The 27412-nt window shown below is 45.1% G+C and overlaps 3 protein-coding genes and 1 long non-coding RNA gene across 4 annotated transcripts; 2 read left to right on the forward strand and 2 right to left on the reverse strand.

Moving 5' to 3' along the window:
* Positions 1-274: 274 nt before the first annotated feature.
* Positions 275-5725, forward strand: tmem192 (transmembrane protein 192). The gene is made up of 6 exons (XM_067250853.1): positions 275-442; positions 680-829; positions 1251-1512; positions 1665-1787; positions 5262-5367; positions 5499-5725. Exons 1-6 carry the CDS (start codon positions 416-418, stop codon positions 5611-5613), a joined length of 783 nt encoding a protein of 260 aa, XP_067106954.1. The 5' UTR covers positions 275-415; the 3' UTR covers positions 5614-5725.
* Positions 5726-6564: 839 nt separating this feature from the next.
* Positions 6565-9409, reverse strand: apela (apelin receptor early endogenous ligand). The gene is made up of 3 exons (XM_067250806.1): positions 9052-9409; positions 7742-7828; positions 6565-7108 (listed from the first exon to the last, which is right to left on the reverse strand). The coding sequence occupies exons 1-2, from the start codon at positions 9125-9127 to the stop codon at positions 7743-7745; spliced, it is 162 nt and encodes a 53-aa protein (XP_067106907.1). The 5' UTR covers positions 9128-9409; the 3' UTR covers positions 6565-7108; position 7742.
* A 2904-nt stretch (positions 9410-12313) lies between these two features.
* LOC136956919 (uncharacterized) lies at positions 12314-13374 on the reverse strand. The gene is made up of 2 exons (XR_010878249.1): positions 13265-13374; positions 12314-12650 (listed from the first exon to the last, which is right to left on the reverse strand). It is a non-coding gene; the product is annotated as an uncharacterized lncRNA (long non-coding RNA).
* A 5788-nt stretch (positions 13375-19162) lies between these two features.
* Positions 19163-27283, forward strand: marchf1 (membrane-associated ring finger (C3HC4) 1). The gene is made up of 7 exons (XM_067250325.1): positions 19163-19249; positions 22858-22908; positions 23149-23228; positions 23789-24568; positions 24674-24854; positions 24967-25120; positions 26125-27283. Exons 1-7 carry the CDS (start codon positions 19163-19165, stop codon positions 26448-26450), a joined length of 1659 nt encoding a protein of 552 aa, XP_067106426.1. The 3' UTR covers positions 26451-27283.
* The last annotated feature ends 129 nt before the right edge of the window (positions 27284-27412 follow it).

Consider the following 27412-nt stretch of genomic DNA (forward strand, 5'->3'; position numbering starts at 1 on the left):
ATCTGATATTACAGCCTTTTTGAGAATTTCACATCCATGCTAGAACCATATTGGGAAAGTTGATATTGGGAAATATTTTTGTAATACAGTTTGAAAGTGGTGTACATAAACATACATATTCTTAACATTCTTCAATTTGAAGGTTTGTGAAAAATAAATACCAGAAGACGGTAATGGAGCATGTAAACCGCCAATAAACTGAACAGAGGTAGGCTACAAGAGCCGCTTCGCCAAACCGGAAGTTTATATGCTGTCACCGTTGTCACGTGAAAACGTCTTCAAGGAGCTAGCAGGATCTACGTTCTTGAAAACCAAAAGGGATCTGAAAGATCGTATTCATGTAAAATGATTCGTGTTATGTTTGCGACAGGCTACTACTACAAGGGATAGCTAAGTGACGAAGACGGCAGACCCAATGGACTCAAAAGGAGCGTCGCTTGGAGTATGTCTGGTTGACTTAGCGCTATCATATTTTTGAACTAGCATGCTATTTCCGCTGTGTTGTACACTATTATAGACATGTTCTGTTTGTTTAAAAAAATGTGTGACGTATTAGATTTTTCCCCTGGAGGTGTAGTCTACTCAAATGTACGGAATGCTATCCTAGTTTCCTACTTGACACATTGACCTAGTTAGCTGCTGTGGTGTGTGTTTATGCGTGTGCGCACATGTGTATCAGGCCAGCACTTCACTAGATGTGACCGGTGTAGAAGATGACCCGTTGGTGGACGGACCGCTCATCTCACCAGATGCTCTCCATTCTGCCATACGTAGAGAATTTCAGAGCATATCTACACCTTGCACTGCCATCCTTCTATCAATGCTACATGTAAGTGTAACCGACCGGAATTGGTTAAGCTCACTCCCCAGTACCGACGGTTGTGAAGCAGGTTTTCACAGTGTATGAGAGGGTGTTGCTGCGTTGTGTGTTAGAGGACCCTTGGTTCGAATCCAGTGTGAGCAAGACAGGGTGGAATTAATCTATACTGACACCTGATGTGATGACCCCCTGTGAGATAAGATCTTTCTCTCACTCTCCCTTTCTCTTTCACGTGCTCACTCCTTCTCTCTCACACACACATAAACACACACACACACACAACTATCACCTTCTGTAAATACACAACTACACATGCATTGTTATTATTGTCTGTCTTCAATGCTCACATGTAGGCTATAGTCGCACAGATGAACACACACACAGTTTCATTTTCATGTGAGGTGTGTCTACCACTTTCCCCGTGTTCCAGGTGGCGTACGTTGCCCTGGCAGTGGCTCTGGCGGTGGCTTGCATGTTGAAACTGGGCAGAGAGGACGAGTGCATCAGGCTGCTGGGGACTGCACAGGGGGACAACGTAATCGTGCTGGGGAAGGTGGGACTGTGGCTGCTGGTGCTGCTGTTCAACGTCTGCGTCCAGCACCATCACAGTAGCGCGAGGAACCGAGGATACCTCCGTTTCTATAGAGACACCCGGGGGCTGAAACACCTGCCTGTCACTGTGCACTCCACAGGTATGTTTTCCCTTACTCAAGAACACGTCAAACATACTCGGCACGTAGTCGTTTAGATCAGAGTGGCAGTTTCTTTTCTTTTTTTACCACAAGGTGGAGACATCCCTTTGAGAATTGAGCTTGTGTGTGTTTGTGTCTGTGTGTGTGTGTAGGGAACGTGGCTGTGTTAGTAGCCCTGTGTGTGGATCTACAACCCACCGTGAAAGTGTACGTGCTGCTCAGCATTCTGGGATTGGAGCTCCTCGTTTCTCTGCCATGCCTCGTCATCTATACAGGTACGGAACACGCACCCTCGTCATCTACACAGGTACGGAACACACAATTACATTTAGTAATTTAGCAGACGCTGTTATCCAGAGCGACTTACAGTAAGTACAGGGACATTCCCCCGGAGGCAAGTAGGGTGAAGTGCCTTGTCCAGGGACACAACGTCATTTCGCACGGCCGGGAATCGAACTGGCAACCTTCTGATTGGTAGCCCGATTCCCTAACCGCTCAGCCATCTGCCCCCCACACACCCTCGGACATGCACTCCTCACCGCTCTTTGACTTTGAAAGGCGTCTGAAACGATGGAAGGGGGGGGGGGGGGGGGGGGGGGGTAGGCAAATGCCACGATCGGCACGAAAGCAAACCCAATCTGGGTGGGGGATAATGCCTGAATTAAAACGGTAGCAATTAGACAAGCTACCATTGGAAAGACACTGTTGCCTACGACACACACCCAGCTAACCCCCGTCCTTGTTCCAGGGACATCCGCATCACAATGCCTTGGGCCCTGCCCTATTCAGACACAGGCGGCGGTATGACAATTAGCCATTCATCCCTCAGCCCATCTCCTAACTCTTGTCTCTGTCTCGTTATCTCCCCCCTCTCTTCTCTCTTTCTCTTGCTCGCTCTCTCTATCTCCAACTTTATCTTTACCCCCCTCTCTGCTTTCATCACCTTTCTTACTCCCCTGCCCTCCCTCACCATAAAACACGACAGAAAAGCATTTCATGTGTTTGTCATTTAAATATGATATTGCACCGTCGGCCACCGTGTGTGAGTGCATCCGCACAGCGTTTTCACCTCCATCGCGAGAGGAAAGCTCCCGTTAAACACACGCAATCAGAGGATATTGCTATTAAAGATACAGCATTGGAAGGAAACCTATGTGGAAGGGGCTGTATTGGCCCGTGTTGTGGCTGCCTGAAGGTAGAGATAGGGCAGTGACACTGCAGGCTAGGAGAATGAGAGAAGGCCCTATTCAGAGCGGAGGTGGGCATTAGGCTTTAGCCCGGCCACAGTCTCGCCTTCCTCCCGCTCCACCCTCACACACACTTGAACACACACCCGCATTGTCCTGTTGTTTACTGTATGGGTGATTTGCTATTTGGTGTGTGTGTGTGTGCGTCCTTGCATTCCAGGTCAGATCAGTGCAGTCAGGCTAGACCTGAGCAGAGCGACGCCTTGTTGCCCAGCCACACGCGCACACACAACCAAAAGGTTCGAATCAGCTCAGTTTCAGTTCAGCCAACTCAGGAAATAATGTGTTAATCTACACGAAGAAAGATTAAGCACTTTTGTATGCTTTGATTTAACAAATAGAAGTGAAGCAGTTTTATGTGTGTGTGTGTCAGAGATTCGATGCCTGCAGCTATGAGGGCCCACAGGGAAGGCCTCGTTTAACCCCTTCCCTTTGAAGTGCACTACAGACACGAGGCAGTACTGATGGAGTGAGGCACAGAGTGTGTGCGTATGTGTGTGTTACCAAGTGAGTTGAGTGTGTCTTTGAGGTTTGCCGTATGTATCTGCCTCTCTCATTATAACATGAATGCACTCTCCTCTAAAGGCCTGCATGTGCCCTACACATCAAAGTGTCGCTCCGTCCTTCAAAGGGTTAACTCGGAATACGCCGCTCCTCGGCTTTGTCTGAATTTATTGTATGCACTCCAGGGTGCAGTGACAACACACTGATGCTGACACACACACGCGATGCACTACCTCTCATTCTCCCTTGTAGTGTGTGTGTGTGTGTCCGGGGAGGGGGGGGGTGGGTCAAGTTGCCTCTTGTGGGCAGCTCCGGGGTCAGGTTAGGGTTTCCTCTCACCACTGATTAAAGGTCAAATGATCTGATCCCAGGCCAGGGAAAAGACCCCACTAGAATTGTTTTTGGAGGACAGGTGAAAAGGTGTACTGTTACGCGTACATTTTTCCTAGATATGTTTTGAAGCAAAGATGCTGGTTCGATTGTGATGATTCTAGAGGCCTGCTGAGAGACAAGCATCAGGGGTTAGCATTAGCATCGTTGTTGGAGTGTATGAGGATGAATGGGGACAGCTAGCCCTCAGCGCAGGGTTTAGCAGTGAGCACGCACATCAGTGGGAGCCGTTAACACCCCGCAAAGCTTGTTGACACCTGAAAACACACCCTCGTCAACCGGAGGGATTCAACTTCCTCAGATCAAATCGGACCATGATACCACTCTCTACACTTTAGTCTGTGCGCGTGTGTGTGTGTGCGCGCTCCCCTAACGGCAGCGTGTGAAATGCATCACCTCTGTCCCACTACAGCACCATCCATCCATCACTCCTCATCCTTTCTCTACCTCTCTTCATCCCCCTCTTCTCTCCCTTTCTCTGTGACATGTACAACATCCATTTTTCTTTCAGGAGATACCTTTTATATGAAAGGAGAATACGTTTCATTTTTGAGTTTGGCAATTGATTGCTTTTCCTTGTTTCTAACTTTCTGTGATGCTCTCCTCCACCACTTCCTCTCTGCAACCTCAGGAATGTGCCTCTCTTCTTTTCTCTCTCTCACACACCCACACACACACCATAAGACTGTATTTACACAAACACACACACACAAATAGGGCTCATTATGCAAAAATCCCTGGTATTTCTCAATTGTGTGTGTGATGACCTGCAGTACTGTAGCAGGGTCAAGATGCCAGTGTCTTTAGAACCTCCCTGATGTTTTCCTCCAGTTAATGACTCTCATCATCGACATCCAGCCAAACCTCCTCTCTGTCTCCACACACACACACACACACACACACACACACACACACACATAATGTATACTGTGCCTTATTAAAATTCAGTGAACCTCTTCAACTACAGCTAAGCAGCCTCTGACTCCCTTTCACACACACACACACACACACACACACACTCAGAACTCCCCTCCTCCTCCCCTGTATAAAAGTAGATGTAAGGGGTGTGAGACCTGAAGCTCCTAAGTGCAGGATACGGGGGCTCGTAAGGACTTTTAAGTGCAGGATACAACAGCTCAAGTGTGTGTGAGGCAGTGAGAAAGTGTGTGTGTGTGTGTGTGTGTGAGTGAGGCAGAGACAGAGTGTGTGTCAAAGAGAGTGAGAATGAAATAAAGAGTGAGGGAGAGAGGCGACAGAGGTGTGTTTGTGTACACCTGATAATAGTTTATTAGTTCGTAAAGGCCCACAGACTGTGTGTGTGTGGTCGAGCAGGGTGGGCGTGTGTGTGTGGGTGCACGTGTGAAAAAGATGGAGGAAGTAAATAAGTTGCATGTTTACATTTTGTCATTTAGCAGATTCTCTTATCCAGAACGACTTACTGTAAGTACAGGGACATTCCCCCGAGGCAAGTAGGGTGAAGTGCCTTGCCCAAGGACACAACGTCATTTGGAATGGCCGGGAATCGAACTGGCAACCTTCAGATTACTAGCCCGATTCCCTAACCGCTCAGCCACATGTTAACGAAGAGTATGCATGTTGTCTCCACAGTGAGAGTGATGCGGTTCAACAGAGAGAGAGCGGCTCCGGACATCAGTCAGGAGGAACAATCACACCCCTACAGCCGCACCAGCCTGCCTACTGAGACTGGCTTCAGGTACACACACACACACTGCTCTATTCTACCTACAACCCGCACACGTGCTAACAAACACACGTGCTAACAAACACGTGCTAACACACCCACTGTACTCGTTTGTCCATGCCCCAAATGTGGTGTCCCTGCAGGGAAGGTTCCAATCTGGAGGAGGTGGTGGAGAAGCAGGCTGACCTGATAGAATATTTGAAGCAACACAACACCCTGCTGAGCAAGAGGCTGCTCAACCTGACCGCCCAACACTGAGCCGCCCACCTGAACCTCCACTCACGTCCACCTACTCCACGGTCGGCCCTGTGAGCACGCTGGCCGTCCTGCCGGCTCGGCTTAGAGGGAGTAGACAAAGAATGAGGGGAGGGTGGGGGCTGGGGGTGGGAGGGCGGGGGTGGGGGTGGATATCTACTGGAAAAGGGACTGACTTGAGGGGGAGGATTAGAGACTGACGGAAGATATCCACTGTTTACTGAGAAAGGGAGCTCTGTACACACACACCTGTGCACACACGGAGAGAGAGAGAAAGAGAGAGGGTTTTGGGTGTGTTTTGAAGAGCTGGATCAGCTGACAGAGATGGACAGATAACAAAGGAGAGAGGGATGAGAGGTCGGGGATGAAGAATATGGAGGAGAGAGTGGAGGATAGAAGAGGAGGAGTAGGTGGTGGTGGTGGCGGTGAGGGGATGTGGGTCACAGATCAGAGAGGAGGAGTTTTATTGCTGTGTGATGACCCTAAGTGACCTGTGTGTGTGAGGGTGAGAGAGAAAGAATAGACAATTGCTCTAGGTATCATGTGCCGAGTTGTGATGTGACAAAGCCAAAAGCACTGAGGGGGGGGGGGGGGGGATTGGCAGAAGAAGGGAATGAGGTTTGGTTACTGGAGCACCACGCTGTAAGGGTTATTGTACTAAGAGAATGCTAATGTGTGTGTGTAAGCGTTTAACCCTGCTAAGATAGTGTATTTTTGGGTACTCTTATGCTGATAACGGAATGTGTGTGAAGTAATGGATTTTGCAACTGTGAGCACTAGTTTCAATAAATGTGAATTTGTGTGTTGATATGAATTATGTTGGAAATCTGTTCTATTGGGAGGTGGAAAACTATCAAATATTGTGGAAACGTCTTCAGTGTTATCTGACACCACCTCTCCTTTTACCTTTGTCATATTTCTAAACACACCCTCAAAGTGAGTCAAGGCCAGTAAGATAATACAGAATTTTATTAAAACTCATTCATTAAAACATTTGAAGTGCCTTACATACATATAAACACTTTGTAGGTGACATTGTAGAGATATTGTTGACATATTTGCCTTGATACATTCATACAAATGTCCATTCATACACATTGGTGGTGTATTTACATTATATGAATAATTGGACTATCATAAGTAGTAGTACTTTTGTGGACTTTGAATATGAACAGGACCACAGATCTATTATTTGTCACCAGTGAAGGACACGAAGGCAGGTAAGGAGGAGTACATTCCAGATGGCCTATAGAATCCATGTCACTCTCTTTGTCCAGTCTCCAGCTCAATCACATCAAGAAGCTGGGAGGGGACAAACCAAATACAAGCTCAGTCTGTGAGTTACTAGGCAGGTTGGAGTCCATTTCTTTGGTGTTGAGGGAGTCTTCTATTGGTGTCGCCTTGGTCCGGTGACTTGGTGTGAGGGAAGGTGGAAAAGATCTCCAACTGCCCTTGACACTCCTACCTCTCTTTCTGCTTAGCATCTTCATGTTCACACCTTTAGAGAAAACAATGTAAAATTGTTTAAAATGCAGCCTCGATCATAGATGACTGAGTGAAACAATTGTAAACAATTTCAGAATGACAGAAGGCTGCTTCTGAGATGTAGTGCAGAATGTGTTCTCAAGAAATGTGTGTGTGTGTGGAGGAGCCAGGGTGAGAAGGCAGTGACCCTGTTAAACAATGATTCCTAGAGAATGTTAAAGTGAACACCCCTCCCCTTTCTCTCCATTTTTTTCTCTCTCACACACACACCACTGCTCACCCCCACTCTGTTTAAAACACTGGAACCCCATCTCACACATGATATACTTTCCCTTCTGTTGTTAGTGAGATTTATGTTGGAGTGTATATCTGCTTGGACTCCTGTTGTGCGTGAATACACACCTCTGGCACTAATCACACACACACTCACTAACTGCCACCTGCCACCAATTTAACCCGCTTCTCTAGGCCATGTATCAGAAGTCTTGGACAGCTCATAAACTGTTTCAGACACACACACAGGTGGGATTAGTAATCAGGCGGACTGATTTAAATTAGGCTGGTTTTTATGTGCCCTCAACCCCACACCCACCCCGTGTGTGCACGCATGTGCGTGTGAGCATGTGTGTCTGTGCGTGTGCTTCACCTCAGGGGAAGGGCACTCTCGAGTGGAGAGGCATGCAGCGTCTGTGAGGACAGTGATGTCTGTATTTTCGCCTCACATTCAGGAAATCTGCAACACAACAAGCTGGAGTTAGATTGTTTTGTTCAGTCAGACTGAATGGTATTTGAAACAACACCTCACATAACAGCCTTTCTATCTATGTGATTAATGTTAAAGAATGTCACAATTAATGCAAGTCAAACAAACTAACAAGTAGGCTACATCTCGATGATAAACGACACAGGTGCACCCGTGTACAAGGTACAATAACTTATTGTTGGAGTGGGCCTTTGTAGTCATTAAGATAAGTAGCTACCTCCTCTAATAAACCTGGAACCGTAGCACATTATTATTTTTAACCTCCGTAATAAACCCACCGTTACTCCCACCGGTTCTCACGCGGACAGTCAAACACAGGAAGATATAAACCCCCCGGATAAGTTTATGGCTTCGTCCGTGCTTCCATCCCCTCCTCCACCACCACAACCATCACCCAGAAGGCCTGAAGGTAAGCTTTTTACACTTGGTCGTGGGCGCTCCCGCTCCATGAATGGTAATCAGCCCCGGGGCATTTGCATTGCGTTTAACACCGTGATTAACAATAGCGCGCTGGAGCACCGTCGACAGCACAATGGACCGGTGGGAACTGCTGCTGAGCCTCAGCGTCGACGGCGGTCCCCCGGTCTTTCCGTCTCTCGCTCAATCTTTCTCAGTAACAAGTAGGCGCGTGCACAAACGCACACGCTCTCTCTTACATACAGACAATAATACCAATACCAGCAGGCTTAACGATAGCCAGCTGGCAGAGTTGGTATTGAATAGACTCTAATCTGTGCACAGGCTGGAATGAAAACATTCTCCCCCATCCTGTTAAAAATGTCTGTGTAAACTTAGTTCAGTGGAGCGGTGGATAGTGCACACGTTTGTTGTAACCGGACTGTGAAAGCTCGGATTGATGCTCGTGTTTCAGAGTTTACTTCGACAGGTGGCAGCGGTCCATACACGCCAGTTAGAATTAGAACGCATCAACATTTAAACACGTATTCTGTACGAAAATGTACACATTATAAGTGTGCCGTTTAACAAACTGATATGAAGTAAGCAAACGTACATGACGAAGGAACTTCAACGAATAACCTTTACAAACGTACAAGAATCCGATAGGGCTGCCCCACAGCTACTGCGGTTAGGCTTTTACATCAGAATACAGAGACCATCTCAGTAGCTTATAGGCAACAACATGTAAATGCAATTTGTTTCAAAGGGCAATGCGTGTTTCTTACACTTCTTACCTGGCCTCGCAGCAGAGGCTGATCCTAGAACGGCCACCAGCAGCAGCAGCATGTAGAGCACGTTGAGGATCCTCATGGTTGGATCAAAGCTCCTGATCCAGGGTCAGAACTGGGGAAAAAAAGATCCAGGAGCTGAAAGTGGATTTGGTCCTCAGGTGTGGATGGTCCTCAATCTCCCCAGGGATGAGTCTCTATTTCTGGGTAGGCTGATCAGACTTCCTGGCCTCTTGTCTTTCTTTCTCTCTCTGTGCACGTCTTTCTTTGAGTTTCGCGGGACAATCAAACAAGACTTCAGTCTTCTTTTCTCTTCTGTAGACAACCAGTCTGTCCCCAATGGAATGTGTGTGTCCAGTGATTGTCTCGATGACTGAGAGCAAAGTGACAAAGCTGCCTTACCCCCACACCCCCCTTTATACACCCACCGGAGGGAGGGCTGGCTCAACCCCACACCCCCACCCCTGACACTATTCTAACACACACATTTAAACACCAATGCCCTCTAGTATTAAAATAATATAATTATGATGTCACATAAGAAACTCTTTCATCCCAACACCCACATGCACAACCATCTTCATTAATTCTATCATGAACCTGCCACTTATTCTGTCTCCCCATACACTCACACACTCACAGATATGTATGTACCCATATCTATATGTTGCAGACATAACATGACTTAATACCTGGGCCCAAATGTGTGAATTGCCATAATTGACAAGATATACACAGTCACTCTCTCTGTCTCTCTCTAACACACACACACACACACACACACATGCAGCCCACTCTGCATTGCACATATTGACCCCATATGTAGAGGGGTGATACAAATGACAGGAAGCCCCCCTATACCACTCACCCCCCTCCAACTGCCCCTTAACACACACTTTACTGCCTCATTTTACGTGTGTGTGAGGGTGTGGGTGAGAGAGATAGATAGAGAGAGAGAGAGAGAGAGAGAGAGAGAGAGAGAGAGAGAAGCTTACAGGGGGACTACATGGAATACACCGGAGGGAGTGAAGAAGTCACACATGTGACCTTGTTACTTTTTTCTTCTACCTCGCCTTCCATCTTTCTCTCCCCCAGCCCCTGCCCCTCCCCCCACGCACGCACCCACCCTCCCTACCGCTGCCCTCCCCACCTGCCCCTGCCCTCCCCCCCCCTGCCCCACACCCCTCCCCCAGGGCCTTCCACATCTCATGACTGGAGGGGATGAGGCCTTGGCTGGGTGGAGAGAGAGAAAGGCCAGGGGGTTAAGGCAGGCTGTTCACCTCTTGGGTGCTCAGAGTCCAACCGCTGCATTAAACTAACTAACGACAGTCTGGGTCCACCCATGAGAACAGTAGAGCATCTGGGACCGCTTTTTAGGTCTGTCCATGTCTCTGCACGTGCGTGTGTGGTTGGGTGTGTGCGTGCAAATCAAATCAATTCTTACTGTTCACTGTAGATATGTTGATTTTTGTCATAGTTTTATTGGATGAGCTTGGCATTCTCTTATTGTGTGTCTTTTTGTAACACAGTCTACAGTTGATTAGGTGGAGCAAGTGTGACGGACTGACGGTGTTAACCCTATGTCACCCAGTGGCTTTGCAAAGTACAGGACTCATTAGCGTGTGTGCTAACAGCCGGGCCTGTGGACTGCACCTCTCTACATTCAGTTGGCCTGCTAATGAATTAACACATTAAGATGAAATGTTCGCCATTACATGTGAATGAGGATTAGAGAAACAGCAGGACACTAATGGACCAGGAGCACAAGATGGCCGCCAAGACTTTGAACAAGCATCTGGACCATCAACTCCCTTGTACCATTAAGTGAGAAATACAAGGAGAAAGAGGGGAGTAGGGTGTGGTGTGTTATTGAGTGGTGTGCGCCTCTCTGTGTGTGTGTTTGTGCCCTTAGAAATGTTATTTTTATTGCTTTATGGTGTTTGCAAAAATGTCCCTCACAGTGCCAGACATTCCTTATGGACGCACACACAGGCACACGTGGATTCTATATGTTTGTGGCCATGCTGAGGTCTTAGGTTCTTTCCATCATTGCAAAGCTGCAGTTTTCTCACTGGCTGCTTTTGTCTTAGAAAACTTTTATACTCCTTATTTGAATATGCTAATCGTGGACCCTTTGTTATTTAGAGCCACCTGGTAGCCATGACTACAACACTGACTGGTGCTATATCTCTTCCAGACTCTGTCTGTGTCTGTCTGTCTATCTATCTCTTTCTCTCTGTCTCTCTCTCACTGGCTGTCTGACACACATTTTCCCCATTACAATGTATTATCAATGATATGTCAGTAAGTAAATTGTTTTACTAAATCATATTGAAAGGTCAACCTTTGCATGGCCCCCCCCGTGCCTTGGGCCCGTGGTCATCTGTACCCTTTGACCCCCTGTATGGGTGTGTGTGTTGTAATGTTGGCACTTCTTATGAATTGTATGTCTACAACAGGGATTACCTCGGCTCCTCAAATACTCCCTATGGTTGCACACACACACATGTACTTTGACCCTTGTGTGGTCCAAACCATTTCCATTGAACAGGTCAGTCATCAAGCCTAATGGCACACTGCCAACCAATCCCAAAAGATGAATACATACACTCAAACACACTCACACACACACACCAACACACACACACTGACATAACCCATATTGAGCCAGTATAATTATTGTTTCTTTAGTAATTCAGCATCCTTGCTCGCATTGTGACATTTGCCCGGGGATGTGTTCAGTGTGTATGTGTGCTGAATTGTGCTATGCGTGCATGTGTGCCTTGTGTGTTGATTGTGCCTAGTGAGTCAGTTAAATTCCCCATCGTTAGACTGGTGTGTCTCTTGTCATGCTGCCAGGTCGTCTAGCCTAATGAGTGCTGAGGACTGTCAGGCACTAATTGGTCTTAAGACCTGTCAACTACAATTGTTCAGTATGGACACCAATGAACACATATGCACATGAATAAGTCTGCACGTCTAATACACATGCACACACACCTCCACAGACAAGTATGTGTACGAGCAAACACGTGATACATATGTTGTGTTATCGTGTCAGATACTGATGCCTCGTCTTAAACCACTGGAGCAATGATCCGCTATGTGAAGACTTTTGGATTCAAATCAGACTATTCCTGCACAAGAAGTTTGTAGGCACCCACTCTGGCCCTGTGTGTGTGTGTACGTTTGTGTGTGTGTGTGTGTGGGGGGGGGGGGGGCATAGAGGTAGAAGGAACCCTAACATTTAGTAATTTGACCGCTTCAATTGTCAACAAATTCCAAGGGATTTATTGTAACCTTCTGAGGTTCACATGAATACCACATGCATGGGAATCAAACCATGATGAACACATTTATTGTAAAGAAACGCCCCTAGCGGCTACCAAATGACACTGCAACAGTCAGTTAGGCGTAGTGTCGAATTTAAACTGTTACAGCAGAGTGGCAGCCGTTGGTGTATTTGTCTTTACATGGTTAAGAGTGTGTTCCTGTGTCTGTGTGAATGATTTAAGGCCCTTGTCGAGTTGCTTGTTTGACGATCACTTTTTGCTTTCTCTTTGAAAAGCTTTGGAACTTCTCTTTTGCCTTCCATAGATGTTCTTCTAGAAATGAACACACACCCATGCACACAAGCACAATAATACATGTGAGGCAGGCCTACACAAGCAAACCCAGTATAATGATAAATATGTATGTGTGTGTATGGAGATACTTAGGACTGTCCTTACACAAATGTAAAATATATTAAAAATATATTTTACAAATATATTTTTAAAAGTTTCAAAAGGTTGAAAAAAAGTTCAGGAAAAAAAAGTTTCAAAAGGTTGAAAGAAATATTTTCCTAAAAAAAGGTTATCTCCTCCTTTCACTATGTGTGTGGGAAAAACGTTTTGGAAAAAAAAAGTTTCAAAAGGTTGAAAGAAAAATTTCAAAAAATGTTTCTAAACAAAAGTTTTCATCATTGATGAGTACTTGATGAGGACTTTACTATACTCTACTGTACTCTATTGTACTCTTCGCTGCTTTCATATACTCTTTTTTAGGCTTCTCTTCTCACCCCTCTCCTCCTCTCTCATCTCCTCCTGGATTTGAGTTTTCAGTAGTATAAATGCATGTGTGAACATTTCATGTGAATGTGTATGTTTCATATCTGTTTGTGTAAGGACAGTCGGTATTACTTCCTAAACGGACCTCATGTGTGTGTGCAGCTGCTTACCTCTAGCTGGCTGTGTGCAAATTGAGGCCAGGCTATAAATGAAAACAATGAAGAAGGCGATGAAGATGAAGGTTAACTCAAAGCCAGAGAACGGCAACTCCATTCATGCAACTAGAAAACCATAACAAAAACACAATTACATACATATGGAAATATACAACAGCTGAGGTTCAGTTGCAGTACTATTGTCAACCACAGAGAAGGGCTATTGTCTACAGCTGCTGCGCACCATGTTTAATGACTCAGAGTGGTTTGGGCTCTAACTGAACCCACTTACGAAAGTGATCAAAATACAGTTATTTAAGTTCACTCAAGTCATGTCCTTATCTCAAAAGAGCTATTTGATTTTGAAGCACAAATCTCCGTTTGTGCCCTCACATTGTTTGTATGACGACGTGGACATGCTCTCTCAGATCGGAACACAAACACGGAACGAGATTGGCAGATAGTCAGAGATACAATGTGCTACAATTATTTTTGGTTTATGATGAATAGTGTTATCTGTGTTCCATTAATGAGGGATTTTTGTATCCAGGTGCTCGGGCTTTACTCAGGCTTCTCCGAGTTGAATGAACAAACTTTTATCACCTGTTCTGAAACAGTCTACCTCAGAGTATGTTAACTCTGCTTTCTGAAATACCCCCCAAACGATGAACAAGGTCCTTCATTTTCACTGAGGAAGTGTAGAAAAGGACACACATTTTACGCTACCCGTCACATTCCATTGCAGCACATTATTTCATGGAAAATTACAGGAAACGAAACAGTTAACTCATTTCCAACAGATGCCACAAATAACAGAAGAGGTCTTACCTGTTAGAAATAGATTGGTTGATCCCACACACATGAATAAGGACACACATGGTAAGTTAAGTTAACTGGGCAAGTTAACTCTCCAGCTAACATGTTGCAACAATTTACTGGCAAAGTTAGGAATCAGCTGGGGAGTTGGGTATGTTGCATAACCTGCTTTGTGGTGAAAAAATACCTGATGTTTCAAAATGGTTGTTTTAAAAAGTGTTTGTTTATTATAAATTATGACATCACCAGCCACTCCTATGTTTGATCCTGGAGGGCTTGTACATCCTTGAGCAAAGTCCACACTCCGCTTGTCTTTGATTGGATGAAGCTGTGCAGTTGTACACATCACTGAAGCTTTTTCGGGGACTTGTGCAGATTTGTGTGACAGATTCCTGTCCAAGAGTCAGACAATGACCACTCTCTTTGAGAATGTAGTTCCTTGGACATAAGAAGTAATGAGTATTTTTACTAATTGTTATTATTATTTGCATAATAAATACAAAAATGGTTTCATAAATATATTTGATACATTGGCAACAACTCCAAATTTATGTTCATTGGTACGTGTCTTCTTTGTGTGTGTGTTTATTTGAACAATCTTACCCTTTGTGTGTGAGCACTCCTCTCTTATCATGCCAGTGAGAGTACAGAGACCAAAGACCAACAGTGAGAAGACAATTGTCAGCAGCTCCAGCTCTGTAAACAGATATGCCATCTATTGAAAGACAGCCATACACACAAGCCATACACACACACGCACAAACACACGCACACAGATACACATGCACACACAAATACAAGTCATTTAAAGATGTTCAAAACATTTCTAATTCCTTATTTTTATTTATTGATTTATTGGAGTAAAATCCAATACTTTATTTCATTTTGGAGGGGGTTTTAATATCCCAAATTTACATAAGAGCTTTGGGGGGGGGGGGGGGGGGTATTTTCTATATATAGCTGCTGTTGTGCGTTTCTGCATTTCCCCGATGTTATATACAATTTTAAAGGATTAACAGGCTAGAGTAGGCGCCCTATCTCAAGAATCCATCATAACATTTTTACATAGAAGAGGGAGCGGGAGCGCCTTGAGCGCTGAGCGAGCAGGTAGGAGTAGTGAGTTGTCTATGGAAAAAGATGGGTAAAGAAAAAAAGCTGTCGGGGGCTAAAAATACAAAAAGAAAGAGGGAAAATGAGATGGCATGTCAAGGGATGCGACAGAAGTTAAATAAGTGCATGGTGGTGAAAGTCAACAGGTAGAATTTGAAGTGGGACGCCTGTGCTTGGAGGCTTGCAAATATTGTGTTATCTTCGGTTCATTCTGACCCATAAGTCATTGTGACCCACCGTCGTATTGCGACAACTTTACCGCATACAAAAACAAAGTGAAGTATTTTCTTTTAACCGTGGGCTGTCTCAGACCCCCCACATTGCAAAGGTTAAAAGAAAATAATTTTTATTTGTTTTTGTATTGGGGAAAATTGGGTAAACATAACGATGGTTCGTTGTGAACCTTTGGGTCATGTGACCCGAAGGCAGCACAAGGGTTAACAGACTGGCTAGCGTTTGTTAACACTGGGAATGTAGCAGCCAAATGGGGGTTTACGGCTAGCTTAGAATATGTTAAACTGAGGTTGCTGAGCTGAAAACTGGAAAATATAAGGTAGCCTATAGCCTAAATGACAAGAATCTGGAAAACATCCAGGCTATAGTTACATATTTTGGGTGACATGGAAGCTGTAATTACAGGGTCACATCTCTCTCTTTAAAAGTCTGTGCTAAGTGGCTCTCCATATTTGTACTTTAAAAATCCAAAATGTGCATGTAATTTCAACAGCAGCACAACCTTACTGCATAATAGTTGTCTTATCTGATGCCATCACTAGGCTGATTCAAAAATTGAATTTAGGCTGCTATATTTAACAGTGAGTTCATTTCATTCATGTGTAAGGATGATGGATCAGGAAAGACAGGGGAGGGCAACAGGTAGGTCTAACATTAGGTGGAAGTGTAGGGGTAGCCACTTGATACTAACAGATTCATTTTTTAAATATTATTAATATGGAAAAACTAATATGGAAAATCTAATACATAATGTTTGACAATATGTCTCAGTGAAGAAGACCACAGCAAGGAGTAAATGAGACAGACATGAGGTCGGCGATGGCATCAAGTAGAGATGAGACCAGTGATGACATCAGGTAGGAGTTCTATTAGTTATACCACACAAAACTAAATGTCCAGTTTGGTTTGAAGTTCTGTTGAGCAATGTCAGTCACACTTATTTATTTATTTTTTGCTGCATGCCCCTGTGACACTGGGTAGTTGCGCCCCTGATTGAACCAATACGGCAATGAGCCTTTTGGTCCTCGGAAACATTGAATGCAAAATGACTAAATGTAAATGTAAGTTACATAGCATTATGCTCCAACCCTAGGCTTACCTTTTGTTGGCATTCAGAATGTCAGTAGAATGGAACCATCCAGACATGTGACATAGATGTTTCATCTGTCATCCCACAACTGTCTTCAAAAAACTCAAGAAATCCAGTAACTGGTCATTTGGAAGCTACTTTTAAGTGTATTATTCACACCCTGAGATTGGTTGTATGCCTCCCCCTTGATTGTGGTTCAACCTAGTTTATAGGCATGTCTATGTGGGTTTGTCTGCGAGTATATATGTATGTGTGGTGAACAGAATGAGAAGTTGACTCTCAACCAGTTTCCATTTTGAAATTACCGCATTTTCCGGACTATAAGGCGCACTTAAAAGCCTTTAATTTTCAAAAAAAAAACGACAGTGCGCCTTATAATCCAGAGCGGCTACCGTAGTCAGGAGCGCCGCGGAGTAATACATATTGTGCTTCCCCATAATATTACATTGTGAATACGCTAACGTTCGATTTAGCGGTATCAGACTGTTATTGTGAATACGCTCATTAACGTTTCAACAATGTTGAGAGTTATTGTGAACACGTTTAATAAAGTTTGACTGACTGACTTATCTGACTGTTTTGTTTCGCTTAATGCGCCTTATAGTCCGGTGCGCTTTATATATGAAAAAATATTGAAAATAGACCATTCATTGACAGTGCGCCTTATAATCCAGTGCCCAACCCTCCGCTCTTCAGCTCCGGTTGAGACACTTCTCGTTTGCAAGAATTACATTCAATCCGCACAAGAGGCGGTTAACCCCAGAAATATTGGAAAAGTTAGTGGTTCTTAAAGGCAACTAAACTGGCTACTCAGTGGTTGGGTCTCAACTCACTTGTTAAGTTACCTGTTCACTGACTGAGTGAGTGAGTGTGTGAGAGTGAGTCCTTACTCATCCTCTGATGCCTCAGTGTGTGTGTTTGTGTGTGTGTGAGGGAGAGTCTGTGTGCCTCGTCAGGTGGAGGGTCCTCTCTCCAGGTGCAGTAGTGGACTTTATCAAGGACTTATGCAACACTGCTATTGTGTTAGCATCCCTGTGGAGGGGCAGGTAGTGTGGATTACACACACACACACACACACTCCCCTATGCCTATGGGAAAACACATGGATTTGTCAAAGCGTCACAAAAGCTTGAGAGTGAGAGAGAATTTGGAATTTTCAACAATTTTGAATTTTTATTATTATAAAAAAATCACACAAGAACATTATCATATCATTTTGAGACAATATTGAATGAATAAATATATCAACGTTTGTAAGTTTATGGGCTGTTAAGTCCCATTAATAAATAAATAAAACAAATTATGTGTATGTATTGATTATGTAACATAATCAATCAAGTTGTTGTCTTTTAATAGCTTGGCTTAGTTACACTGACATTCTGTGACTGTTCTTTCTTTTTTGGGGGTTCACCAGAGCTTTATGTACATTATATAGCCCAAACCTGAATGCTCTGCTATACCAAATTGTTAGAAAACGGAAAATCCAGAAAAAGTATTTCCTATATTTTAAATACAAAATACATGTATTGTATTTTGTTAAATTTTCTGGCACCAGTATTTTGTAGTTCATTTTAATACATTTATTTGAGGGGTATTTTGTATCAAAATACATTTTGATGTATTTTTGCCCATCTTTGATAACATAGATATAACATTGAACACTTAAAAAAAAAAAAAAATGTATAAAAAGTATACATTAACCCTAGCATCCCCACACTGTTATTGTTATACCACCGTAACACTATTTACAGACAGTCTGTTCATGTCTGTTTTAGTCCATAGGGCTGGCACTCAATTTTGAGAAGGATTTGGCTATGCATTAGCATACACACACACACACAGTGTAAAACACACTCCAGTATTATTATATTTGTGCTGAAGCATTCTCAGGAAGTTTGACAGTAAACGATCAAGTGACCACATACAGTCACACAACATGTCTAATCATTAATGAGAACTAGACTGAAGCAATGAAAAGAAGATTATCGCATAGCATATGTCAACATATTGTGAATCCTCCTGGTTTTTAGCATATCTGCCAGCCTTTTGTGTATGTGGTGTGTGTGTTCGTGTGTGTGAGTCATGTTGTGTAAGCTGATAAGCCACACTGGCCATTGCAAGGGATTGAGGTTAATTTAATCTTATTACCCAGCAGGCATGTTGTTCCTGACTCCACCCCTCTCAGCCAGACACTGCCGTCGCCCCGCGAACAACTCACCTGGTCAATCCGGTAACAGCACAGATTAACTTAAGGGTTTCTCTCTCTCTGTGCCTAACTATCTCTCTATCTCTCTTCCTCTATCTCTCTCCCTGTCTCTCTCTCCATCTTTCTCTCTCTTTCCATCTATCCGTCTCTCTCACACACACGCACCGCAAACGGGGGTGGGGGGAAGGGGGTGTTGTTGAGCTTCTCTCAGTCGTCATGACAATTTCACAACCTGCCGTTTCCAGAGCCTTCTGCCGGGTTACCACGGTGACCTGATCCCATTCCTTCTCGGCTCTCGATGCTCAGGGGCCAGCGCTGAGGACTTCCGGCATTCCGGGTGCTCTTCATACAGCCCTTGATGGGACCCGGACCTAGCAGACAGACCAGTTGGACAGTCTGGAGTGCGGCGTTGAGAATGCTGTGGGAATAACCTGGGAACAACGCTTTGAACAGCAGAATGCCAGTACACCAGATCTCCGTGGTGCCGGTTCAGGAGACGGCGAGTAACGGCAAAAGTGCTTCTCGTTCCAAAGACAAGACTGAGGTAAGCCCCCCACCATTCACCTCTCACTTGGATGTTTAGACCTTCAGGGGGGCATTTAGGAGTATGAGACTTTGTGTGTTTTTATATTTTGTGCATATTTTGTGCCGTAGTAACAGTACGGTCAAAGATATCTACAGTAAAACATTCAGATGACAACTTTTACGGAGTAGGAGAGCTCTGTGTGCCCCTTAATAGTTCAATATTTATGATGACTGATCTTCATGCTTGGTCTTCATGGTCGATCTTCATGGTTGATCTAGATGACTGATCTTCATGGTCGATCTTCATGGTTGCTGTAGTTGACTAATCGTCACGATTGAGCTTCATGGTTGCTCTACCTGACTAATCTTCATGGTTGATCTTCAATGTTTCTCTTGAAGGCTGATCTTTGTGGCAGAAGAAAGGGAGGTGGGGTGGGGTGGAAGGTTCACGTGTGAGCGCTCCGTGACTTGGTGTCTGTGTGCGTGTGTGTTTCTAATCCTGCTAGGTTTCCACTGGCAGTGTCAGCTCCTATCACGTAGGGTTGGCAGCTTGTACCCAGCAGATGTGTGCTTGAGTGTGTTGCTTCAGCTAAGGTGCTGTTTGACGACTTGGCGTTCGCACCTTCACACACACTGCACCAAGCTTTTAGCACCATCCTTACTCACACACACAGTCACTGCATCAAGCTTTTAGCACCATCCTTACTCACACACTCACTTACTGAGAAAGTGTGTGTGTGTGATAGAGAGAGTGAGAAAGAGAAAGAGTGAGAGAGAAATAGATACATACATACTACATTTTATATTTACTCTTTTATGTTTACCGTATGCACCTTCCTGCCATAGTAAATTCCTTGTTTGTGCAAACTTACTTGGCAAATAAAGTTGATTCTGATTGCTGGGTTCTTGTTGTCTACATATGGTCCAGTCTGGCCTAGTGGGAGATGAGGGTAAATGCAGAAGGTGTGTGTGTGTGTGTGTGTGTGTGGAGTTAGTTTACCTAGCCATCAGTCCAACCTTCACGCTGAATATAAATGACTAATCCCAAGGGCAGAACTCAAAATATCGCTTAGCCTCATACACCAACTAATCTTTGCGTCACCATCAGTATCAACACACACTTACACACACGCTCTCATGTCCCCTTACACACAGATCCTGGTAGGGTTGACAGAGCAGAGAGGCAGGTATGTGATGGTGAAGTGAATCCTGAATAGATACTGGCTATTGAAGTTACTCTTTTGGTTAACTGCAGCGGCTCAATGACTGATTGGCAGAGTAGGAGGTGTGTGGGGTTTGTAGCCTTTAAGAGGGTGGAAGTGTACTGGGCTGTGATTGGTTCTGGTGAAGGTTTATGTTTTCTTGAGGCATCTAGGTATATTTATATTACATTTAGTCATTTAGCAGACACTCTTATCCAGAGCGACTTACAGTAAGTACAGGGACATTCCCCCGAGGCAAGTAGGGTAAAGTGCCTTGCCCAAGGACACAACGTCATTTGGCGCGGTCGGGAATTGATCCGTCAACCTTCTGATTAATTGCCCAATTCCCTAACCGCTCAGCCATCTGACCTCCTCCTCCGTATATGTTATGCTCTACCTAGACATTCAGATGTTCTGAAGGGTCTGACAAGTTGTTCAGGAAACTTCACATATTCCAAGATGAAGAAGATGGGTGTAGGTTTTTTGTAGCGTACAGGCCTGCACTCTCAGATGACTTTGTAGAATTCGGTGTCCTTGTAGAGGAGCCCTCAGAAAAAAGGGGTTCTATTAATTAACATGTTTCAAGAGGGTTCTCCTCTAGGGCCAAATTGTTCTAAATACCAGTTGTTGTCGCAACGTGTACCCTGCTGGGACGGAAAATTCATGTGCTTCGGTCATTTCAGGCAGTCACAGTTGTACCATGTAGTAAGTCAGTTAAACATAGCTTCCTTCACAGCCATTATTAGGGATGTAACCAGCATATACGCATGGGCAACTTTTGACTGCAGGTGGTGTGGATTAATTGAACTATAGACTACGGACTTTAAATTGACTAAGTAAATCCCTTGATCAGCTTATGATTATACACTGTTTGACAGTGTGTGATTATGTAGTCATATGTGTGTATTTTTTAGTATGTTGTCTATGTGGGTGTTTACTGATAGTTGACAGCGATGGGGCAGGTACAGAGTTGACAATTTAACCATAACCAGTAAATATCTAAAGACTTGAGTGATGTGTCTAGAACCAGTGCAAAGTGTGTGTGTGTGTGCATGTTTGTGAGAAAAAGGGTACGTTTCATTTTGGATCTACTTCGTGTCTATTTTTAATCAGTCAAGGTGGTGAGTCCTACACAAATACAATAAGATCTGCTAGCTGCTGGTTTTACGCTTGGCTAAGAACAATATAATGAACATTCAGCTACAGTCAGGTATGACAGGAAGTGACCCTTAGGTCTTACCCTGAGCTCAGAGATGCCAATACAAGATACTGAACTTGAACCCCGTTTACTAAACACTGCACTGCTACCAGTCCGGACTGGCACATGGCATGTTTTTACGAGAATGAAGGAGAGGACAAAACACACGTACACACACACAACCAAGCAACTGTTATGACACTCATGTCATTTTGAAAACCCCAAGATCTAGTTACAGTATTAAAAAAGCAGAAGTATAATACACTGTTCATTGTGCTACAGCAAGCCTACTCTTTCAGCCAATGGAGTTAGTTAGTACACAGACTAGAACACAGACAGAAGTCCCTGCCTTGCTGGTTTTGGGCCATAGATTCTTCCCGTCAGGTGTAAACCAATCCGTCACAAGTAACTAAACTTACTCCAGTGCTATCATAATTCGATCACTCTGACCCCTCATCACAATCAAACCAGCCTAACCCAGTTCCAGGAGAGAAGCTCTTAAGTAGGCTGCTCCTAGGTCACCAAACAACTGGTTGTTTTGGAAAGGGAACGACTGGCACACAAGCGATCTGAAGTCACCCTCGTGATACTGACGGATGATCAATAATAAATGTGACTGTTGACCGAGTGAAAGGTTGCAGTCGGCTGTGTGTACTGTACTGTATATTTGTCCAGCAGTAAAGTTTAGACAGCAACAGTCCGGCACGTTCTGCCAAAAGCGCTTTAATGTTTCTGAAAATAGATTATCGGTGAAGCACAGCTCCTTTTCCGCTCAGCCGGCCCTCTCTAAGAGGATTGGTCGTCTTACTTGAGGTCACAGATACACATGGGAGAGAGCGTGACTCTTGACTCCTGGCATCAGCCAGGAGTTAAAAAAGCAGCCAACTATCTCAGAGGACACTGCTGTACCGACCAATCGAAGCGCCTGAAATCACATGACGACAGACAATTTAGCTTTGAGGATGTCTGTCAATGAGCGGGGTGGAGGAGTTGACTGAGGTTGAGGAGAAGAGAAGATAAGTGGGTGAATGTGGTTGAGTTGACGTCAACTTTGTACAAGCTACTTTAGTATGTTTTCCTTTCCTCTTATCTAGGAGCAGAGTTCACTATTTGTACATTGCTTTGGATAGAAGTGCCATGTAAAATGCAACCCAAATGATCTTTATTATCCTTCCGGTCTTTCTATGCCCCCCCCCCCCCCCCCCCCCCCCATCTCTCTCTCCACAGGGAGGGAAGGCCTCTGGACGCTCAGGGAGTCGTTCCAGCAACATCTCCAAGGTAACCACTGAACCCATAAAAGGGTCTGTGGTCAATGTCTCTTATCCAGTTATACTCCATTCACAGATAGAATTACAGTAGGCTAATTAAATGTAGCCAGTCAAGATTTCAAGGTTGGTGTTTAAATGGTTAACTTTCAATTATTTCAGTCTTATTGACCATTGGCCACCGAATATTGGTTCCTGGCTTTAGGCCAGTCCATTTAGGAGGCCCGTAAATCCATTCTGTAATTGGTTGCAGGCGAGCAGTTCTACATCGGGACTGGGCACGGCCACCGTGACTCGTATGTCAGTCACCCCCTCGTCTCAAGATATTTGCAGGTATGAGAGTCGCCCAATACAATTACCCCTGTTAACTGTTCTCCTCCAGACACGGGTTACTTGTGGTTTGTGCCTCCATTTTGTCTTGTGTCCATAAGCACACGGCAAGGTTATATATATAGAGGGAGGCACGGTAGAGCTTTCAACCACCAGAAACATTGATCTATTTGATCCATATTAATGTTAGGACATCCTAAATCAATAAACTTCTCAAGAATGTTGTTCTTTTCAATATCAAGACTTGTTACAGGAGAATAGGCAGATTTGTACTGGTACAAATACTTGAATCCCAGCTTGTAAACATGTATGTTTGATCACACATGTGTCTTGCCTGTGTTTCACCTCACCTTGTACTTTTCCATCTCTCCACCTTTCTGTTTGTGTGTTTCTGCCTGTGTGCATGTGTGTGTATCCGTCTCCGGGTGTATGTGTGTGTGTGCGTGCATCTGTCTGAATGTGTGTGTTTGTGCGTATCCATCTCTGTGTGTATGTGTGTGTGTATCCGTCTGTGTGTGTGTGTGTATGTTTGTGTTGACTCGTATGCGTGTGCCCATGCTCAGTACCGGCCCCCTGACTCGCCTGGAGGAGGATGTCTCTGACGGACACACTCAGAAACCTCCTCAGAAAGGAGCGATGGCGGCCACCAGCACCAAGCAGAGCTCCTCCCAGAAGAAGCAGGTGAAACGGCGGCAGAGACCCAAGCGAGACAGCTGCACCGCCACCGTCGAGACAATCGCCCAACCTCCGCCCGACCGCGAGCGCAGCCCCAGCAGCGAGCGCTCCGACAGGGCCGAGAAACGGGACATGGGCTCCAAGCCGAGGAAGGAGCACGTCCGCCACCGCGGCTCCATCCCTCCGCAGTCCGAGTCCTCGGAGGAGGACGAGGAGACCTGGCGCCAGTCGCGGAGCTGGAGCAAGGAGAAGGCTCGGAGGGGCAGGCGTCGGAGCGGGAGCAGCCGAGACAGGGACGGGGGGAGAGGGGGGGGTGGAGACGGGGGGGAGATAATGGAGCTCCAGTCGGTGGGCTCAGACGAAGGCCGCGAAAACAAGGAGAACCAGGCTCCGGTGGAAAACGGGCAAGGGGGACTGAAGAGCCGACGTGGTGGGGCGCCGAGAAGGGAGGGGCGCGCCTCCCAAAGGGGCGGGACCCAGCGCCTGGACGGGGAGTCTCGCAGCCCCGGGAGTTCCTCGCTGGTGGAGGAAGGGGAGGAGCACATCACCAAGCGCTACCAAGAGAGGGGGGCTGGGGGTGGGGACATGTCGGTGCCGACGACACGGAGCGACTGCGCCGTCAACGGCACAGTGGAACCTGGGTCTGACGATGAAATGGAGGTCTGCAGGTCAGTGTGTGCAAATGCGTGTGGTGAGAGTCCATTTATGTTGTGTGTGTGTGTGAATCTGGCCTCTTGGAATTTCAATCCTAACCCTCTGTATCCTGTGTATAGAATCTGTCACTGTGAGGGGGACGAGGAGTTCTCATTGATAACGCCGTGCCGGTGCACGGGGAGTATGAGGTTCGTCCACATGGCCTGTCTAAACCAGTGGATCAAGTCTTCAGACACGCGATGCTGTGAACTGTGCAAATATGATTTCATCATGGAGACACAGCTCAAGCCGCTAGGCAAGGTAGACACACACACACATCACATGTTGTCTTGGGTAAGCTTTTCTCCCCAGTTCCTTCCTGCCACTACAAATCCACGTTTCCTCTTCTCTCTCTCTGCTCTGCCTGTCTCAGTGGGAGAAGCTACAGATGTCCACCAGTGAGCGAAGGAAGATCTTCTGCTCGGTGGTCTTTCACTTGATTGCGATCATCTGCGTGCTGTGGTCGGTCCAGGTTCTGGTCAAAAGGACCATCGACGAGATCAGTCTAGGCAAAAGCTATGGTCAGTGTCTCTTGACATAGCCCGGAGTTTAGAGTTTGACCACAGAGCTTTTTGATGAAAATGTTTTAACATTGAATTGAATCTCAATCTGCGGGGCCTACAATACTGCTACGCTCAACATTTGAAGCGTTTTCCTGCCCATCAATTACATACTCATGGAATTAGCATGTCCCAGGGTATAAGACTACTTTATTTACACGTAGGTTGAATATATTACATTTACAGTCGTGGACAATTGCTGCCCCCTCTTCATGCCACGGCTGCTTATATCGCCTGCAGGAAGGACCGGCACTGGCTGATGATATGACTGAAATTATGTTAGCAGTCATTTTATGCCAAGGCCCAGCAAGCTTTGCAAACACAAAATGTATGCCGCTACCAATACTTTTGGCCACGGCTGTACATCCACTTTTCCTCACATAAAATGTAGCTTCTTTTCTAAATTACAAAACAGATGGGACATGCATGTATAGCTTTGTGTATTGCTGCTGTGTGTGTAATTGGCACGTACATGTAAAATGACTTGGCATACAAACACTAACACAAAAGGTTGTGATGTGTTATACCGTTGCATTATACTGCAACGGTATTGTTCTATTCATTTTCATCTTTTGTGATTTGTAACAGTTTCCGGGATTAACTAGGTCTAATGATAGTGCAAGTGTAAATGGAGGTCTATCCAAGTTTCTATTAAATGCTTAATTAATATGTATAAATATATTTACTAAAAGTTCAAGTTAATTTGTTGCCCTTTAATGACAGATTGTTTAGAGACAGTAAAAATAAGGAGACCACCACTTACTCTTGATTTCAGACTATTTTTGGAGCTTAAATCTACAGAACTACAGTACAACAGAGGGTAAGCGCAGCTCAGGTATTGTTTATACCAGTTATTATGGTCCCCGTCAATACACGCATAACCCTTTTGTGTGTGTGTGTGTTGTATGTGTTTGTGTGAATGATGTGTGTGTGCGTGCATGCACGGTGTCCCCATTTGACGCCCACAACAGTGTTTCAATGGCCGTTCTGGACCAAGCTGATTGTGGTGGGGATCAGTTCCTCCGGCGGACTCATCTTCATGTACATCCAGTGCAAGGTCTACCTCCAGCTGTGGCGTCGCCTCAAAGCCTTCAACCGCATCATCACCGTGCAGAACTGCTCTGAGAGAGCCCAGCATCCTGTGCAGGCTCCTCCTCCCATCACCACGCTGGCCAATGGGAAGCACGACACTGTGGCGGTTCCCATGGGCCAACTCTCCAAAGGCAGCCAGGAGTCTCAGTCAGACTCTGACTTGACCACGGAGGACGCGGTGGCGCCGGCGGAGAGCCCTGTCTGAGGCTCCTCCCCCTCAAACTGTCCCGACTCCCAAATCACACCCTGTGTTGTAGCTAGTGCACTTTTCAGTGGGTGAGAATAGGGTCACTCGTTTTGGACCCGACAGGTAGAAGCAACATGTTACGGACGTCTCCTCATGTACCCGAGTGAATGAGGAAGAGGATAGGAGTTAGGGAGACAGGTATCTCGAAGGCTACTGTGCTATTAATGGGACCATCGTTGGTGTCAGTTCGCAGTCACACTGAGGGACAGGGTAACAGGGTGCAGCTCAGAGTTTGATACTCTGTCGATGCTGGTGCTAGCGCATTAGCCTAATGCTAACCCCACTCTCCAGCCAATCAGGGCCTAAAAACCCCAGAGTCCAAATGTGAAGTATACAATCAGAGACCCTGTATGCTGGGCTATGCTATGATTACAGTAGCTAAAGTTCCTAGTAGTGCAACCAGTAGTAATACTGAAACCAAAAACATGACAGGTCAAGTGTTACTAGGAGAATCCCTACCAGGGTGTAGATTATTCCTAGAAGAGTACAGGAAGTACTAAGTAGCCAAAGAAGATCATTTCCTCTCACTATATGCAGCTTTTGATTAAAGTGATACTGGAAGTAACTTGCATTTATCAATCACTTTAATGGTTCAGTTAAAATTTGTGTCTTCCGTGTTTTGTATTATGCTCAAATGTTCTTGTTTATTAATTGACACACAGTGGGGTTCTGCCTCTAGATTGACAGCCAGATGTTCTCAGTGAACAAATGTCCTCTTTTTTATGCATTTGTTGAATTGGCACATTTTACCAGTTAATACTCTCACTGAGCTAAAAAAAGGAAATACATAATGTGTTTGATTACCTTAACGATTTGAGAAAATTCAATTTAGTTTTTCTGGGTTTTGCAAAATTTTATAATCATCTGAATTGAGTAAAATACAAGATTATTCAAATTGCATATGTACCTGTTTGCAATAA

This window comes from Osmerus mordax, chromosome 14, assembly GCF_038355195.1.
Source record: "Osmerus mordax isolate fOsmMor3 chromosome 14, fOsmMor3.pri, whole genome shotgun sequence".
Lineage (NCBI taxonomy): Eukaryota > Metazoa > Chordata > Actinopteri > Osmeriformes > Osmeridae > Osmerus > Osmerus mordax.